Source organism: Sturnira hondurensis, unplaced genomic scaffold (assembly GCF_014824575.4).
Source record: "Sturnira hondurensis isolate 20B ecotype Veracruz unplaced genomic scaffold, ASM1482457v3 Scaffold0007406, whole genome shotgun sequence".
Lineage (NCBI taxonomy): Eukaryota > Metazoa > Chordata > Mammalia > Chiroptera > Phyllostomidae > Sturnira > Sturnira hondurensis.
The window spans coordinates 2,966,970-2,983,380 of NW_028080037.1; the positions used below are offsets into that span (position 1 = coordinate 2,966,970).

General features: G+C 47.0%; 1 protein-coding gene across 5 annotated transcripts in view; it reads left to right on the forward strand.

Moving 5' to 3' along the window:
* The window catches only part of SBNO1 (strawberry notch homolog 1), a 51,457-nt gene extending 36,323 nt beyond the window's left edge, over positions 1–15,134 (forward strand). For all 5 annotated transcript variants that reach the window (XM_037051935.1, XM_037051937.1, XM_037051936.1 and 2 more), the window contains 9 exons: positions 557–656; positions 4,070–4,144; positions 5,173–5,319; positions 5,405–5,499; positions 5,594–5,686; positions 9,568–9,705; positions 10,312–10,388; positions 12,196–12,389; positions 13,643–15,134. In XM_037051935.1, the coding sequence (XP_036907830.1) occupies positions 557–656; positions 4,070–4,144; positions 5,173–5,319; positions 5,405–5,499; positions 5,594–5,686; positions 9,568–9,705; positions 10,312–10,388; positions 12,196–12,389; positions 13,643–13,785 (1,062 nt within the window). In that variant the 3' untranslated portion in view covers positions 13,786–15,134. The remainder of the gene's footprint in view (positions 1–556; positions 657–4,069; positions 4,145–5,172; positions 5,320–5,404; positions 5,500–5,593; positions 5,687–9,567; positions 9,706–10,311; positions 10,389–12,195; positions 12,390–13,642) is intronic.
* The last annotated feature ends 1,277 nt before the right edge of the window (positions 15,135–16,411 follow it).

Consider the following 16,411-nt stretch of genomic DNA (forward strand, 5'->3'; position numbering starts at 1 on the left):
TTGTAGGGTTTTGCTGTGAAATTGTGTTTCCCCATGCCCAGTAAGATGGGGCTTCACTTATCAGTTGGGTCTTTAGTTACCAACTCTACAATATAGTATTACTCCTATTGGAAAATAGGAATATAATACATCTTGTGTGAGCGTGAGTTCCTAGAAGCGAAATTACTGAATGTTTGCTGTGTGCAAAGGTGTAAATTAAGCACCAGTGAGTACAAAATACGTGTAAAGATAATTCAGTCCTTTTTTAAAAAAAATTTATTTATTTTCAGAGAGAGGAAGGGAAGGAGAGAGAGAGAGAAATATCAGTGTGTGGTTGCCTCTCATGTGTCCCCCACTGGGAACTAGCCCGCAACCCAGGCATGTGCCCTGACTGGGAATTGAACCGCGATCCTTTGCTCCACAGGCCTGTGCTCAATCCACTGAGCTACACTTGCCAGGGCTCAGTCCTTTTGTTTTCAAATCTTTGTTACAATAACTATTCTTACACTGTCAGGTGGTGATATGATTAAATAGTACCCAAATGTGAAAACTGGTTTTGCTCTTTACTTTATTGCAGTATGGAAGAAACGCACTGGAAATTGTCATGAAATCCATCGTAAACCTGGACTCTCCTGTGGTGTCACCGCCTCCAGACTACCCTGGAGAGTTCTTTAAAGGTAAGTCTTTAAATAATCGGAAGAGAGGAAAGGGAGTGCTGATAAGGTGGCACTCAAGTTTGTTCGCGCGCACAGTGTTGCCTTAGTTTTTAGTTCTCTTTGAACATCCATTGCATAAAATTCAGAAATAGAAGGTTACTAGACACCTATGTTGACCAATTACAATATGCAATAAATTTATTAAATTTTATTTATACGAAGTGCTTTAGTTCCTGACAGCGTACTGCATGTTATGACTAGATTAATGAAGGAAAGTCATTTTATTAGATTAATTTTCAAAAAGTTTTTGATTGATTTTGGGGGACAAGAGGGAGATAAAGGGAAACATCGATTTGTTGGTCCACTCATTGATGCATTCATGGCTTGATTCTTGTATGTGCCCTGACCAGGAATCAAACCTGCAACCTTGGTGTGTGTTTTGTTTGTTTGTTTTTTAATTTTTTAAATATATTCTATGGATTATGCTGTTACAGTTGTCCCATTTCCCCTCCTTCATTCCCCTCCACCCTGCACACCCTCTCCCACTCATATTCCCCCCTTTAGTTCATGTCCATGTGTCTTAAGTTCTTTAGCTTTTAATTTCCCATACTATTCTTGCCCTCCCCCTATTTTCTACCTACTATCTATGCTACTTATTCTCTGTATCTTTTCCCCCTCTCTCCTCCCACTCCCCTGTTGCTAACCCTCCATGTGATCTCTATTTCTGTGGTTCTGTTCCTGTTGTAGTTTCCTTAGTTTGTTTTTGTTTTAGGTGCAGTTGTTAGTAATTGTGAGTTTGCTGTCACTTTATTATAAGTGTCTTTTATTTTCTTTTTCTTAAATAAGTCCCTTTAACATTTCATATAATAAGGACTTGGTGATGATGAACTTCTTGAATTTGATCTTATCTGAGAAGCACTTTATCTGCCCTTCCATTCTAAATGAAAGCTTTGCTGGATAGAGCAATCTTGGATGTAGGTCCTTGCCTTTCATGACTTGGAATACTTCTTTCCAGCCCCTTTTTGCCTGTAAGGTCTCTTTTGAGAAATCAGCTGACAGTCTGATGGGCACTTCTTTGTAGGTGACTGTCTCCTTTTCTCTTGCTACTTTTAAGATTCTCTCCTTATCTTTAATCCTGGGTAACTTAATTATGATGTACCTTGGTGTGTTCCTCCTTGGATCCAACTTCTTTGGGACTCTCTGAGCTTCCTGGACTTCCTGGAAGTCTATTTCCTTTGCCAGATTGGGGAAGTTCTCCTTTAAAATAAGTTTTCCACTTGTTGCTGTTCCTCTTCTCCTTCTGGTACCCCTGTAATTTGGATGTTGGAATGTTTAAAGATGTCCCGGAGGTTCCCAAGCCTCTCCTAATTTTTTTTGAATTCTTGTTTCTTCATTTTTTTCTGTTTGGTTGTTTCTTTCTTCGTTCTGGCCCACTCCATTGATTTGAGTCAGTTTTCTTCCATCACTATTGGTTGCCTGTACATTTTCCTTCATTTCACTTAGTGCAGCTTTCATTTTTTCATCTAATTTGCGACCAAATTCAACCAATTCTGTGAGCATCCTGATCCCAGTGCTTTGAACTGTGCATCTGATAGGTTGGCTATCTTTTGGTTGCTTAGTTGTATTTGCTGTGGAGCTTTGATCTGTTCTTGTGTTTGGGCCAGTTTTTCTTGTGTGTGTGTGTGTGTGTCTTGTCACACTTGTTAGGTATGAGGGGCGTAGCCTTAGGTGTTCTTCAGGGTGGGGCAACCCAAGTAGCTGGGTTGTGATGCTATACGTAAGAGCAGGGTCCGAGAGGTGACAGTGGCACTTGTTCCGCTCTTTGTTGGACCTCAGTCCCTTCTGCCACTTCCTCTAAGCAAACTGGTCCCTTCTGGTGCTGGTGCCCAGGTGGGTGGTCTTGTGTACGTTCTAGGACCCTGTGGGTCTGTCCAGTGAGAGCTCACTGTGAGGAGTCTCTCCCTGAGCCTCAACCCCCACAGGTGTTTTCCATCAGTGTTTTGAGGCTGTACTTTCTGGCACTGGGACCCTGGGTTGCGTGGTCTGTCTTGCTCCCCAGTTATCTACATGCGAATGTGGGACCGCTGCCAGTCAGCTACCACCTTGCGTGTGGTGCCCTGCTTCACAATAGCTACCTTGCTGGGTCTGCCTGTTGCCACCCCGTGCCCATGGTCTGCCATCGCCATCTGTACGCCCAGGGTGCCTTGTGTGCCTGGTGTCACCGCTTCCTTTGCCACAACCCCTTTCCGCTTGGCCACCCGAGTCTGCTCTGCCTACCGGTCTGGATGAATGTGTGTGTTTCAGTTCCTCGGCTGTCTGACTTCCATACAGTTCAGTTTTTCTGTCAGTTCTAGTTGCTATTTTGTGTCTAAATTTTTGTTGTCCTTATTTTGGTTGTGCGAGGAGTCACAGTGTGTCTATGTATGCCTCCATCTTGGCCGGAAGTCCCGTGTTGTCTTGTGATAACGCTCTAACCAATTGAGCTACCTGGGCAGGACTCAGAGTTTTTTATTTAATTGTATTATTTTCCATGTAAACAGCTGTTAACGTACTTTTGCCTCAGCCTCTGCTGGTCATTTTGGGGGATAAAATGAGTTTCCCATAGGAGGAGGTTTTGTAGAGCCCTTTGGCTGTGCAATGGTTACCCACAGAATCGAGGCAGTTTGGAGTGTGCAGCAGAGTGCTGTTGCTCATTTGCTGCAGGGAAGTGTAAATGTCTCCATGTCTCCCCTTGATTCTTTTCTCTTTCTTACTTTGTAAGACAGCAGTATTATTTGTTAGAGTTCCATAACCTGCCCTCTGAGTAATGTGATTCAGAACGTGCTGACTGTACACACGTTGCGGGGGTGGGGCTGTTACCTTGTAAATACTGGTGGGTCACGTTTAGGAAGGAAGCACGTTTCTGTTCTCATTTACATAGTTATGTAAGGTAGTGTCCTGCTGCATGTCCAGGATTGTGTAAATTCCCCGGTGACAGCTGTGTAGCCAGGGATCTCCCCTGCCGAAGAGTGCTTTTGGAAAGATGAGCCATTTCTATGAAGTAACAAAATACAGTGTGAAGCTTAAGATTTCAGGGTGCCTGAAGGCCTTGGGGAACTGCAGGTTCCATCTAGTTCAGCTAGTAAGAGCCGTGGAAGATACATAGGCTGTCTTGTTCTTTCTTTTCCTTTTGTTTTTAGATTTTATTTATTTTAGAGAGAGGGGAAGGGAGGGGGAAGGAGAGAAGTATGGATCAGTTGCCTCTTGCATGCCCCCGGTGGGGACCTGGCCAGCAGTCAGACCGGAGTGACCTTTTGGGTTGCAGGCTGGGGCTCAACCCACTGAGCCACGCTGCCAGTGTTGGGCTGTGTGAATGGTAGAGCGTGGTCTGCTTCGATTGGTCAGGTAACAGCTGATTTGACTGTCGGGTTTTTTATGAGTTTATTTTCTTACAGATGTCCGACAAGGACTGATAGGAGTTGGCCTGATAAATGTAGAAGATCGCTCGGGAATTCTCACTCTCGATAAAGGTAACAATGTTGGTTTTGCTCGTGCACACAGCTGGTGTTGTGTCAGTAAGGCCCGTTTTGTTCTCTATGCCTCCGTCAGCCTGAAGAGGAGGCTTTGAGTTCCTGGTTCTCCATCCCTTGCTACTGAGAGCTCACAGAGCTCTGGGCGGGCTCTTTCTGTTCTGGTTACTTGGGAGAGGTTCAGCTTCTGTGTGAAGAGCAGCAGTTCTCAACGCAGGTTGCGTATGATCAGCTGTGGAGCTTTTATTAATTTATGTACTGTTCAAAGATTTTATTTATTTTTAGAGAGTGGGGGGGGAGGGAGGGAGAAAGAGAGGCAGAGAAACATCAATGTGTGGTTGCCTCTCACACACCCGTCCTGGGGACCTGGCTCGCGCAGCCCAGGCACGTGCCCTGACTGGGAATCACTTAGCCACACCAGCCAGGGATATTTATTTTTTACAGATTTAATTTATTTATTTTTAGAAAGGGGTGAGGAGGGAGAAAAAGGGAGAGAAACATCAGTTTGAGAGAGGAACATCAATTGGGTGCTTCTTGCATGCTCTGGACTGGGGACCTGGCCTGCAACATTTTGCTTTGCTAAGACAGTGCCCAACCCACTGAGTGATACTGGTCAGGGCAGCTGTGGAGCTTTTAAAAAAGTGAAGTCCAAGCTGGAGCTCAGACAGTGGGGTTACCTTTCACAGTTCTGAAACGTTGTAATTGTGCAGCCAGAGCTGACCTTCACTGATTTGTAGCATTCAAAACTTAACTAGCTGAGACTTAATGTTGGGGAACATTGGCATGTCAGATCGTGTTCAGTAACTGGAGCTGAAGGTGCAAAAACGCAGTTCATCAGACATTTTGAGTGGATGCTTATGGTCAAGCCAGTTGCTGGAGGCGGAGATGGTCAGATGCTCTGTTCTGGGGACAGCGCACAAGTTGGGACGGAAGACTCGAGAAATGGAGGTTTTGAACTGAGCTCTGATGAACACAATTTAATTGCCAGCCATGTCTGTTAAACCTTTCACATAACCTTGTCATTGCAGATTATAACAACATCGGGAAGTTCTTAAATAGGATTTTGGGCATGGAGGTGCATCAGCAGAACGCGTTATTTCAGTATTTTGCAGACACGCTCACTGCAGTTGTTCAGAATGCCAAAAAAAATGGAAGATATGATATGGGAATCTTAGGTAAATGGGAAGATTTTTTAACCATCGCATGTATTCCTGTTAAAATGTTCTTTTTACATTTATGTGTTGCTTTTTCTTATTCAAGATCTTGGCTCTGGAGATGAGAAAGTGAGGAAAAGTGATGTTAAGAAGTTTCTGACTCCAGGATATTCGACATCTGGTCACGTAGAGTTATATACAGTAAGTCTCAAAGTCAGGCGACGTTCAGGTGGGCCGTCCTTGGTGGGTGCTCATAGAAGGGAGTCAGATTTCATTGTTGTTGTTTCTTTGACAGATTAGTGTGGAGAGGGGAATGTCCTGGGAGGAAGCCACCAAGATCTGGGCTGAGCTGGCGGGACCAGACGATGGCTTTTATTTGTCCCTACAGGTGAGACATGTTCCTTTGAAGGTGAAACACGTTTTCACTGTGGACACTGGGGTTCTCAGCTTGTTTTATTCCAGTTTTCGAGTTGTGTTTAAGTTTCTATGGTTTGATAATTTATCACTGTAATTGTGGCTTTTCTGTATATGTACACTTATTAGTGTGAGTACACTCTTTTATTTAGTGTTTGCCTGTGGAACAAGCCAAGGAGAGGAAAGTGTGGGTGTGTGTGTTTACATTCTGACCTGAGTACACACGCAGAAGCATGCACGCATGCACGCCTGGTACACGGGGGCGTCTTGTCTCGTCTCGGCATCTGTGTCTTCTTTCTTCTGTACTAACACTCCTTGCTCTCCAGGGCACACAGGGCGATGAAACACTAGGGATTCTGTAACACAGTAGTCCTGAAAGTACAATTTTTTAATTACTTTTTTTTTCATATTCTGCCATTCTCTCTCCTTAAAAATAGTTGTGTCCCTTGTGCATTGTCAGCATGTGGCAGTTACACAGCGCACTCTTGAGCCTTCATGTCTCAGTTCTGCAGAGAGTGACTTACACTCAGTGCTCCCTCGCTGGTCCTGTGGTGACACTCTCTGTGGTCGTTGTGTTGGTCGCAGGCCCCTTCTGCAGCGGGGCTCTCCAGGAGGCCGCCAGTGGAGGCTGGACTCCCTGCGCTCTGCAGGCCCGGCTGTGTCTTTGGGCCCGAGAGCCGGTTCTGTGGGCCACAGGCCTTCAGTGCACGTTTCCTTCCCCTGAACTCGTCTTCAGTGTGCTGCTGCTGGCTCTGACGGAGAGTGCCGTCAAGTTCGATGGTGTTCTAATTTTCTCTTCTTCTTTTTAAGATTTTGTTTATTTTATTTTTAGGCAGAGGGGAAGAGAGGGAGAGCGAGAGGGAGAGAAACAGTGTGTGGTTGCCTCTCATGCACCCCAAACCGGGGATCTGGTCTGGGACCCAGGCATGTGCCCTGACTGGGAATCACACCAGTGACCCTTTGGTTCACAGGCCCGTGCTCAGTCCCCTGAGCCGCCCCAGCCAGGGCTGCTTTCACTTTTTAATTTGAGGGTGTGTTTGTGGGGTTTTTGGCTCCATGCCCAAAAATGGTCCCTTTAAAGTTTTGTGATCTTGTTAGAGTGTTTGTTGCTATTAGTCATTCTTGGTCAGTATTCTTAGGTATGTGACATGCTCTTGAAATATGTGGTTTTAAATCGCGTGAGAAAATTTTCTGAATTCTTTCTTTTTGCGCAGTTTTTAGTCCTCTGTTTCCTTGAATTTTTCCTTTTATCAGTACCTTTTTGTATCCATACATTAGATCTTTGTTTCTAGTATCTTATTTTTTCTTATTTTCATCTTTTTTAACAGCTTTATTGAGATATAATTCATATACCATAGAGTTCATCCATTTACTGTGTAATTACAATTTTTTCATATATTGCGTTATTTTTTGCACTGTTATAAAGTATATGCAAAATTTGCCACTTTCACCATGTGTAAGTGACATTAGTTATGTTCACAGTGTGTTGTACACCATCACTACTATTTCCAAAACTTTTTCATCATCCCAAATAGAATACACCCGTTAAACAATAAGCCCCCCTCCCCTTCCCAGAGCCCCAGGAACCTCTAGTCTACCTGCCATCTCTGTGCATCTCCATATTTAAGCAAACTCCTGCAGTCTGTCCCTTTGTGGCTTCTTTCACTCAGAATGGCAGGTTCATGGTTCACCTGCGCTGTGGCCTGTTGCAGAGCTCCATTCCATTTTTGCAACTGAGTCCCATTCCAGGGTGTGGATAGTCACAAATATTTACAGAGGGACCCGTTGTAAATGAAGACCTGGTTCACGGTCCTGCTCCCTGGTGCAGAGCATCTGTGCAGGCGCCGCAGTCACAAATATTTACAGAGGGACCCGTTGTAAATGAAGACCTGGTTCACGGTCCTGCTCCCTGGTGCAGAGCATCTGTGCAGGCGCCGCAGTCAGGACCAGGCTGCAGAGGACCTGTCTAGAGGCAGGGCCCTGTGTGACTCTCTGAAGGGACAGCGAGGACAGTTACAGGGTTTGCAGGCCCTGTGTGGTTTGGGTTTTCTCCCCTCCCTCCGTCCCTCATACCTTCCTTCCCTCATTTACACTGCGAAACTCCGGAGCTGTGGGCCAGGTTCGGTCCCCAGGCCTGGTTTACTGGCTCCTCACCCAAGTGCAAAAGCTCTTTAATTGGATCTGGCTCTTAGTTGGGTTGGTTTGCTTGAGAATCTTACTCAGATCATTGTAGGTTCACATGAAGTTGTAACTAAATACGGAGAAATTCCTTGTATAACAGTTCCCCTAATGGTAGCAGTTTACAAAAGTATAGTGTAATATCACAGCCAGGACACTGATACAATTCACCAGGTTTTATCCGTATTTCTCCTTTAGATGGGATTTTGATTGGTTCACATAGCGTATTGATTTTTGGTTTTTTATTTGAAATTATTGCCAGAATTTAAAACGTCGGTAGATTTCGATGAATGAGCTGATGATGCCTGTCCTTAAGTGAAAGGGTGTGGTGACATCGGGCCTGGGTTCCTTCTGTCAGGTGGCCGCACGGGAGGAGGGGTGACCCTGGAGGGGGTGCCCCGGGGAGGTCTGCTCTGCGACTCGGACTCCCACAGTGGTAGGAGAACACACCTCGTGAGCTCTTTCCCGTGTGTCAGCACCAGGGAGACCGTGTCCGATCACTTCTCTTTCCTCTGCGTTGTGACAGGCGGTGCTGACGGCGAATTAACTGGACGCTGCCAAGTCAGGTCACACTGCTATTTGCTTGAAACATGCTTTCAGTGTAAATTGATCGAGTGTTTTACATCAGCTGATAAAAAAAATTGAAAATGTAACTTTCACTTTAATCACTGTTTTTGTAGGCTTTGCAGAACCATATGAATAATGTTTCAAATCATTTGAACAAGTAAAGGACTAAGGAACTTCAATATCTGTGAAAAGTAAAATGTTAAGTTTTTTTTTTTTTTTATTTTACCAATGTAAGAGTGACCTTAAAATAAAAACTTAGTTGCGCAGCAGAATGTTCAGACTGTTGAAAGGCTTGAAAAATGCCTTTATTTGGAAACTTTTCCTTTTCCTTCAGTTTTCCTTCAAAGATTATTGCTTAGTCGTTGTTCACTATTCTTTAAAGGAGATACTAATTTTCCAACCATACTTTTCCTTGCATTAAATGAAACTTCCAAAAACTCCTCCCTCTGAGGATTTCTCTCATGAGTCCAACTTAAATCATGTGCCCGTACGTTCCCTCTTTCGTCCGACGCGTCCCCTCTTCTGCGCACACAGGTTTGTAGTGTGTGGCCAGCACCTGGCTTTCCCAGCGCAGCTCTCCCCGGACACTGCGGCATGTGACACCTCACCCCGCCCTCATGGTGGCCCTGAGGTGGGTCCACCTCGATGGGAGAGGGGCTCAGAGGACATGAGTGATCAAAATCGCTATTTTGCAGGCCGTGTGTTATTGTAACTTGAAGAAGAGTAACGTTACTATGAAAAAGCTCAGACAGGCGGCGGGGGGCGAAGAACTTCCCACTGCCGACCCTTGGGGCCCACATCTGACTCCTGCTCTCGGTCCAGGGGCTCTGTGGGCTGTGAGCCGGGCACCTGAATGCCGGTGCTGTCTGGGCTCACCCGCAATGGCCTCCTGAAGACTGTCCGGGCCCCCAGCCTGCGTCCCAGGCCTGATAGTCTCGGGGTCCAGCCTGATAGCCTTGCTCTGGCACGTGGCCCTGGTCGCTGTGTTGGTTCTGCGTCCGTGTGCTCACGTTTGGCGTCTCAGTGTGTGCTGAGGGGCCGGCACTGGGAATCGGTGTGTCTCATGCTGCGTGGTAACTGGTTTTCACGTGTTCTCACTTCTGTTAATAGATAAGGAACAACAAGAAAACGGCCATCTTAGTTAAAGAAGTGAACCCCAAAAAGAAGCTTTTCTTAGTTTACAGACCAAATACTGGGAAACAGCTGAAATTAGAAATTTATGCTGATCTAAAGAAGAAATATAAGAAGGTATTTTTCTGTTCGTACGCTATTTATATTTTATAATAACATCGAAACTATCTTTAGAAGAACGTCATACTTGTATATAAAATTATTTCATACTTGATTACTGGAAAATAGTTTTCAGAAAAAAAAATTTGTTAGGTTTTGTTATATTAGTATTCCTGTTTTAGTGTTATCTGCCTTTAAGAAACCTGTAAGGTGAGAAGGAGGGAGATATCAATGTATGGTTGCTTCTTGTGAGTCCCCTGCTGGGAACTGGCCTGCAACCCAGGTGTGTGCCCTGACTGGGAGTTGATCCGCGATCGTGTGGTTCGCAGGCCCATGCTCAATTCACTGAGCCACACCAGCCAGGGCTGTTACTATTTTATTATTGGTGTTATACCTTCTACCACTATTTTAAGCATTGTCACTTGGGAACAATTTTAACTAAGCCAGCTCTTTGAGAAATTTGTTCCTCATGGTAGAACCTGGTAAGTGGTCTTCAGGTGCAACCAGTAGTAGGTTGCATGGCTCTGTGTGGACAGGGTTTGAAGCTGGCTCTACCGGCCAGAGAGGTAGCTGGTTTGTGTCATGCAATTCTGATTCGGTGGCGTTTCTTCCTTCCTTTCATAGGTGGTCTCGGACGACGCCCTGGTTCACTGGCTAGATCAGTATAATTCTTCTGCAGACACTTGTACTCATGCTTATTGGTTAGTATTTGGTTTCTCTCTGTTTCCCAAGTGCCGTGGAGATGTAATTCGGCGTGCCTTCACTCTGCAGTGCTCACTCTGTCTGGGAACACACGAGCATGCCGCACCTGGTTCCGTGCAGCTCCGTCCAGCTCCGTCCAGCCCCAGTGCGCAGGCGTGGGCCCCATGCCGTCAGTTTCCTCCTGCTGCTGCTGCCCGCTGCCCTTTGGTCATGGGGCTTAAGTGTTGCTCTCAGTGTTGAGTCTGAGTCTTCCCTCCCGTTCTCCATCCTTGTTTTCCTTTTTCTTTCCTCTCTTTTAAAAGCTTCCCTGAGTCCCAAATCAGTTTTTTTATTCTGAAGGCTAGGGAGTTTGGGGGAGCCCCCACGGGTGCCTCAAGTAGCTAACAGTGCACAAAAGCTGGGCCACTGAGCCCTGGCTGCGCCTCCTGTGCTGCTTGCCCCGCCCCCGCCCCTGTGGGTCTCAGGCGTTGTCACGACCCTCACAGTGTTTCGCAGTGTTTATCGGGGCTGGGCGAGGGTATTTGAATCCTCTGAAGCTCTTGATTCTCTTCGATGTTTATCTGGTTAACGGGGTGTTCAGCCCACATCATGAAAACATGAAATACACAGGTGAATTTTAGCTAGGTGTGAAAATTATTTGTACTTACTTTTTTATATACATGAAGTTAGATGGATTTGCTTTGATGTGGGCACTATTTTTGTTTTGTGAGTAATTAGTACTGTTAGAAATTAGGAAGACTCTGTTTAAAAGTTAACCTACAAAAATTATATGTAAAAATTTGCTTTGAGTTTTAGCAAGAAAAGTTCCCTAATACTGTGTGTTTATCTTGAATTAATACTGGAAAGATATTTTTTAAATTTTTTTAGTTCTTAAAGATTTTATTTATCTAGACGGGAAAGGAAGGAGAGAGGGAGAGAAGTATCAATGTATGGTTGCCTCTCGTGGGCCCCCTGCTGGGAACTGCATCCCCTGCTGGGAACTGGCCTGCAACTCAGACATGTGCCCTGACTGGGAATCGAACCGCAATACTCTGGTTCGCAGGCCCTCACTCAATCCACTGAGCCACACCAGCCAGGGCTGGAAAGATATTTTTATTGATGAATTGTGAAAGTAACTTTAACCATAAAACTTTTTTTCTTTCAGTTTTTAAAATAATTTTATATGTGCTTTTTATTCTTTGTTGAAGCCTTTTTCACTTAACCTAACATATTATAGGAACAAGTGGCAGGATTTTTTTCTCCTGGGATTTTATTTATTTATTTATTTTTAGAGCTGGGGGAAGGAAAGGAGAAAGAGAGGGAGGGAAGCCTCGGGGTGCAGGAGAAATGTTGATCTGGTCCCTCTGGTCCGTGCGTCCCAACCAGGCGCCAAACCAGAAACCTGGGCAGTGTGCCCTGACCAGGCGCCGAACCCGGTGGCTTTGGCCTTGTTGGGTAACCCCCAGCGAGCTGCGCCGCACTGGTCAGGGCAAGCAGGTTACTTTGTAAGTCAGCATTCGTGTATGTAGTAATGTCCACAGGAAACTAGCGGATATTAAACTGGAAAGTGTTTGTTTTACATTGATACCGAAATTGGTAAATAAGATATTTAACAGGTAGGCCCCAGACATAACTAATTTTAAAAATCTAGTGATGGCTTACATTGGAAAGTGTAATTCAGCGTGCCAAAGGGATTGTAATCTAAGAAACTGTCAGTAGTAGGCAGATGATGTTATGGCATTTTCCACTTGGAATTTGGGTCGACTTTGCAAGTCTTTTGTCTGTGTGTGTGTGTGTATGTGAACAATCTCTCTCTCTCTCCCCTAGGCGTGGCAACTGCAAAAAAGCAAGCTTGGGGTTAGTTTGTGAAATAGGCCTTCGTTGCCGCACGTACTATGTGTTGTGCGGCTCGGTACTGAGTGTCTGGACAAAAGTCGAGGGTGTGCTCGCGTCTGTCAGTGGCACGAACGTGAAAATGCAGATAGTCCGGCTGAGGACGGAGGACGGGCAGCGCATTGTCGGTGAGTCTGAGCGCTGGGGAAAGACCTCTGTTTTTTCCTTTTTTTAAGTTTAACTTTTAAAATGTACTTATTGCTTAGGGGTGTGTAGAGAAAGGTAGCTTTGGTGTTTTGCTCATTTATGCACTCACTGGTTGATTCTCACACATGCCCTGACCGGGTTCAACCCACAGTCTTGGCGTGTCTGGACACTGGCCAACCGAGTGACCTGGCCCAGGCCTGTTCTTAGATCTTAGAATCTCACCATCTCCTCCAGCATGGGGCAAAGTGTGCTTTGTATGTTCTTAAAATGTTGAGCAGGACTTAAGCCTCTGAGTGGACACTTGCTGGTTAAAGTCCTGAGGTGACCTTTTCGCTGCCCCTTTCTTCCCCGTTGCTGTCTGTGTGCGCTCCCAGCAGGAAGGCTCCACTCAGCCTCATGCCCAGGACTGTCTGTCTGCCATGTGACAGTTACGGGGCCAGACTGAGACTGTAGCTCAAAGCCATGGCGCAGAGGGTGGACTGGCACCCTGCAGGGGCCTGGGCTGGGGCTGGCTGTTCCACCACCAGCTTGGTGTTGGGCCTCCTGGGGGTCCTCCCAGTGCTCGTATCTCCCCCTCCGGGCCATCTGTTCCTTGGAGCAGCCTTCCTCTGTGCCGTCAGCTGCAGGTGGGCAGCCTGTGGCTGTGCTCAATCCATGAGCATTGTTTTGACCCTCAAGTACTTTTGGTTTTAAGATTTCATTTGAATTAGAGTCCATCCTTTAAAATTCAAAAGCTTGAATTTTTGTCTTCTGTAAAAACACACACGGCAGCTACTCCGGAACAGTGAGGCCTCCCCACTCCCACCTGGGAGGGGTTCGAAGTCCCCCAGGCCAGGGCCTATGCTGTCCAGTTGGCTGGCGTGTGCCTGCGTCAGCTGGCATTGGCACAGCTCCGTGGTCTTTGCTGGAACCTTGGTACCTGCCAAAGGAGGCGGTGTTGGCGCGTTTGGGGAGCTGCGAAGAAGTGAAAGATAGGAAGGTACTGAATGTGACCTCTTCCTCCACCACGAAGACACGAAGATGCACGGGTATGCTCCGGTGTTTGTGGGCACCGCTGCTGAGGAATCGGGTTTCTTCTGAAAGAGCCATTTTGGTTGTTAGGTATTTGTTTGGATTTTGTGTGGAGTCTTGTTTGTCACACCTACATCTTATTTGGAATTTGCCGTGCAGTGTAAAATACTGTGTGAGTGCTCCTGGGTGCGGCCTTTAATAAAAGTCTCGTTTCTGGTGGCAGGTTTGATCATCCCTGCGAACTGCGTGGCTCCTCTGGTGAACCTCCTCTCCACCTCGGACCAGTCCCAGCAGCTCGCCGTCCAGCAGAAGCAGCTCTGGCAGCAGCGCCACCCCCAGAGCATCGCCAGCTTGAGCAGCACTTAGGACAGACAGGTTTCCACACGGATGCGTCTGAGATGCTGTTGGAGCATGTCATTTGCATAAAAATCAGGGACAGTTTCCAAAGAATTATAATTTTTTTTCAGTTGTGCTCTCTCTAGTTAAATTTTTTTGGGAATAAGGACAAACCTGGAATAGATAGCAAAACTGAAAATCAGCAGTGCCGATGGAGGCACATATGTCTCTCCTTTTGCTTTGCCCGTGGTACTTCCCATACACTTCTACTGTGGGGGAGCAGTAGGGGGTGTGCGCGTGCGTGTGTCCGTCTATCTGTCTGTCTGTGAGTTTGGTGACGGCTGCGAACCACAGTTGGTTTGAAGATGCTTGGAACTTCCCAAACTGGCTTTACTTAATGTTCCACAGTGCTCAGGGTCAATGCAGGGCGCCCACGCCGTTGCCGGGGCGCTTCTCCCCGGGTGCATGCGTTTGGGTCTGTAAATGTAGAGAATATATAGCGGTTTCTTTTTCCAACCTACTAAACACTAGGTTATTAAAGCATGCAACGAAAGGCTGCACATCACGCATTCAGGTTTTTTCCTAGTTTCTGTTCTGACAGTGCATGTTTTCCAAAGCATGCGTAAACAAGACTTAACACAGGTGTCACGTGACGGAGAGAAACATTCGTAGGTGTGTCGCATCGGTCATTGCATTTTTATAATGTCCCTACCTGGGTGTTGCTTCTAACCCTGTGGCCCTTCTCCCCACCCCGTTCTCCCTGCCCCAGCTTTCTTGTTAAGGTGATAAGTACAAACATTTTCTTTGTGATAAAACTCTTAAAAGTTAATTTTAATGTATTAATAGTATTCCTAATGAGTGCTGCAAAAACGGCTACAAGCCTGCTTTTCTCAAAGTTCCATTTTCCTTAATTTAAGATAGTTTTAGAAAGAAGGACAACTTGGCTTCCACCTTGCAAACCATCCTTTTTGTACTTCAGATCTTCGTTTGTTGGTCACTCCTGAGAAGGAGACCTTACTGGGGTCGTGATGTAGACGGTGAGGGACACTTGAGGCTTCTGCTGTATGTTGGTTTCTTGTTATTGTTACCCAGTAACTTGAGTATTGTTTAATGTGTTGTAAGACATTGTAGAGTTTATCTCAAGCTGTTAAAAATGGTAATGTACAAATGTGAATAGACACTTATCTATAATATGGGTAAGTTTCGTTTCGCCTATAATAGATGTTTTATAAAAAAGTGAGGGGACAATTGGTCTTTTTGTCCCCCCCCCTTTTTTTTTGCACAGGTTGCACTATTGAAAAATGGAGATTGTACAAACCTGGCCGAAAGCTGCAAGATACCACAATCTTGTAGATGCTAAATAAAAGTTACTACCCTAACCGGCAGTGGACTCTTGTTTAGGCCCCCAGCACCTTCAGAGGCAGGCTGTGACGGGGACGCTGCGGCAGGGTGCGGGCGCTGCTCGGCGGGGCCTGGCTCGAAACCTCTGCTCAGACCAAGGGGTGTGGACGCAGGGGGTCGAATGATGGACCTTCCAGTGGTTCTCCAGTTGACTTGTTTTCCTTGTTACCTTCTGGCTTCACTCAGAGTCGGGAGGCGCATGCTAAGTGGTGAGGAGCCAGGGCTGTCGCTTGTTTGGTTTGTGTCAGCCTGAGTGTGGTTCCTGCTGGTGGGGCTGCGTCAGAGTCAGCAGAGGTTTTCTCTCTCGGGGCTCATTTACTCCAGAGGCCCGAGAGAGCAGACTGAGAGTGGGTGCTGCTCCTGGGCGTGCTCTGCCCAGCAGACACAGCCTCTGCCTTCAGCCTCGTTCTCGCAGCTCAGCCAGTGTCGCTTGTTAGGGCCACCAGACCCAGCTGGCAGCCAAGAGCGGAGTTGTCCCACCTGCAGCAAAAATTCCCAGGTCCTTCTGTTTTTAAATCAGTAGCCCAGTCAGCTTCTGTCAATAGACTAAGGTGGAATAGAACTGGGGGAGGAAGCCTGACAAATCTGCCCCCTCCTGGACAGCCAAAGGGCAGGGCAGGGGAGGACAGGAGGCTCTCCGGAGGCTGTGGGCCCCGCCCCCTTTTCTCTGTGTGTGGGGGGCTGACCTCGAGCAGGATAGGGTGTTCCCCAGGCAGTGTCAGCATGAGGACTCGAGCCTGCCATTAGTTGACCCCTGCAGTTCTCGGGGTGATGTTTGCTCTGGGGCTGGCTGCTTGGCACAGAGGTGCGTGTGGATGCCCTGTTCTTGGTGGGACAGCTTTGTTGGGCTCTGTAAAAGTGACCTGCAGAAGTGAGGTCTCTGAACACCGCCAGGTGGACCCCAGGGACCGCCAGCGTGCATGCGCAGGGAGTGAAGAGCCCTTGGCCCCTGCCTTGCGTGGGGTAGTGTTAGCACCCAGAGCCTGCTGCCCATCCCCCTCCCTGGAGGAGAGCACGTGACCTTCACACCGTGCCTTCTCCATCCTGGGAGAGCCCAGCACTCGGGGCCCTGCTCCATCGAAGAACGCGGTCTTGACGGCAGCTCCCTTCCCTACAGCAGCCGTGCCTGCCAGGGCCCTGTGGAGCCCATGGGAGTCCGCCGTGCTGCCCCTTCTCCCTGTGGGCAGCACGCCCCCGAGCACAAGGATCACCTATGAGTCAAGGTGGCGTTTTCAGAGTTAGCAGTGTCGGTGGT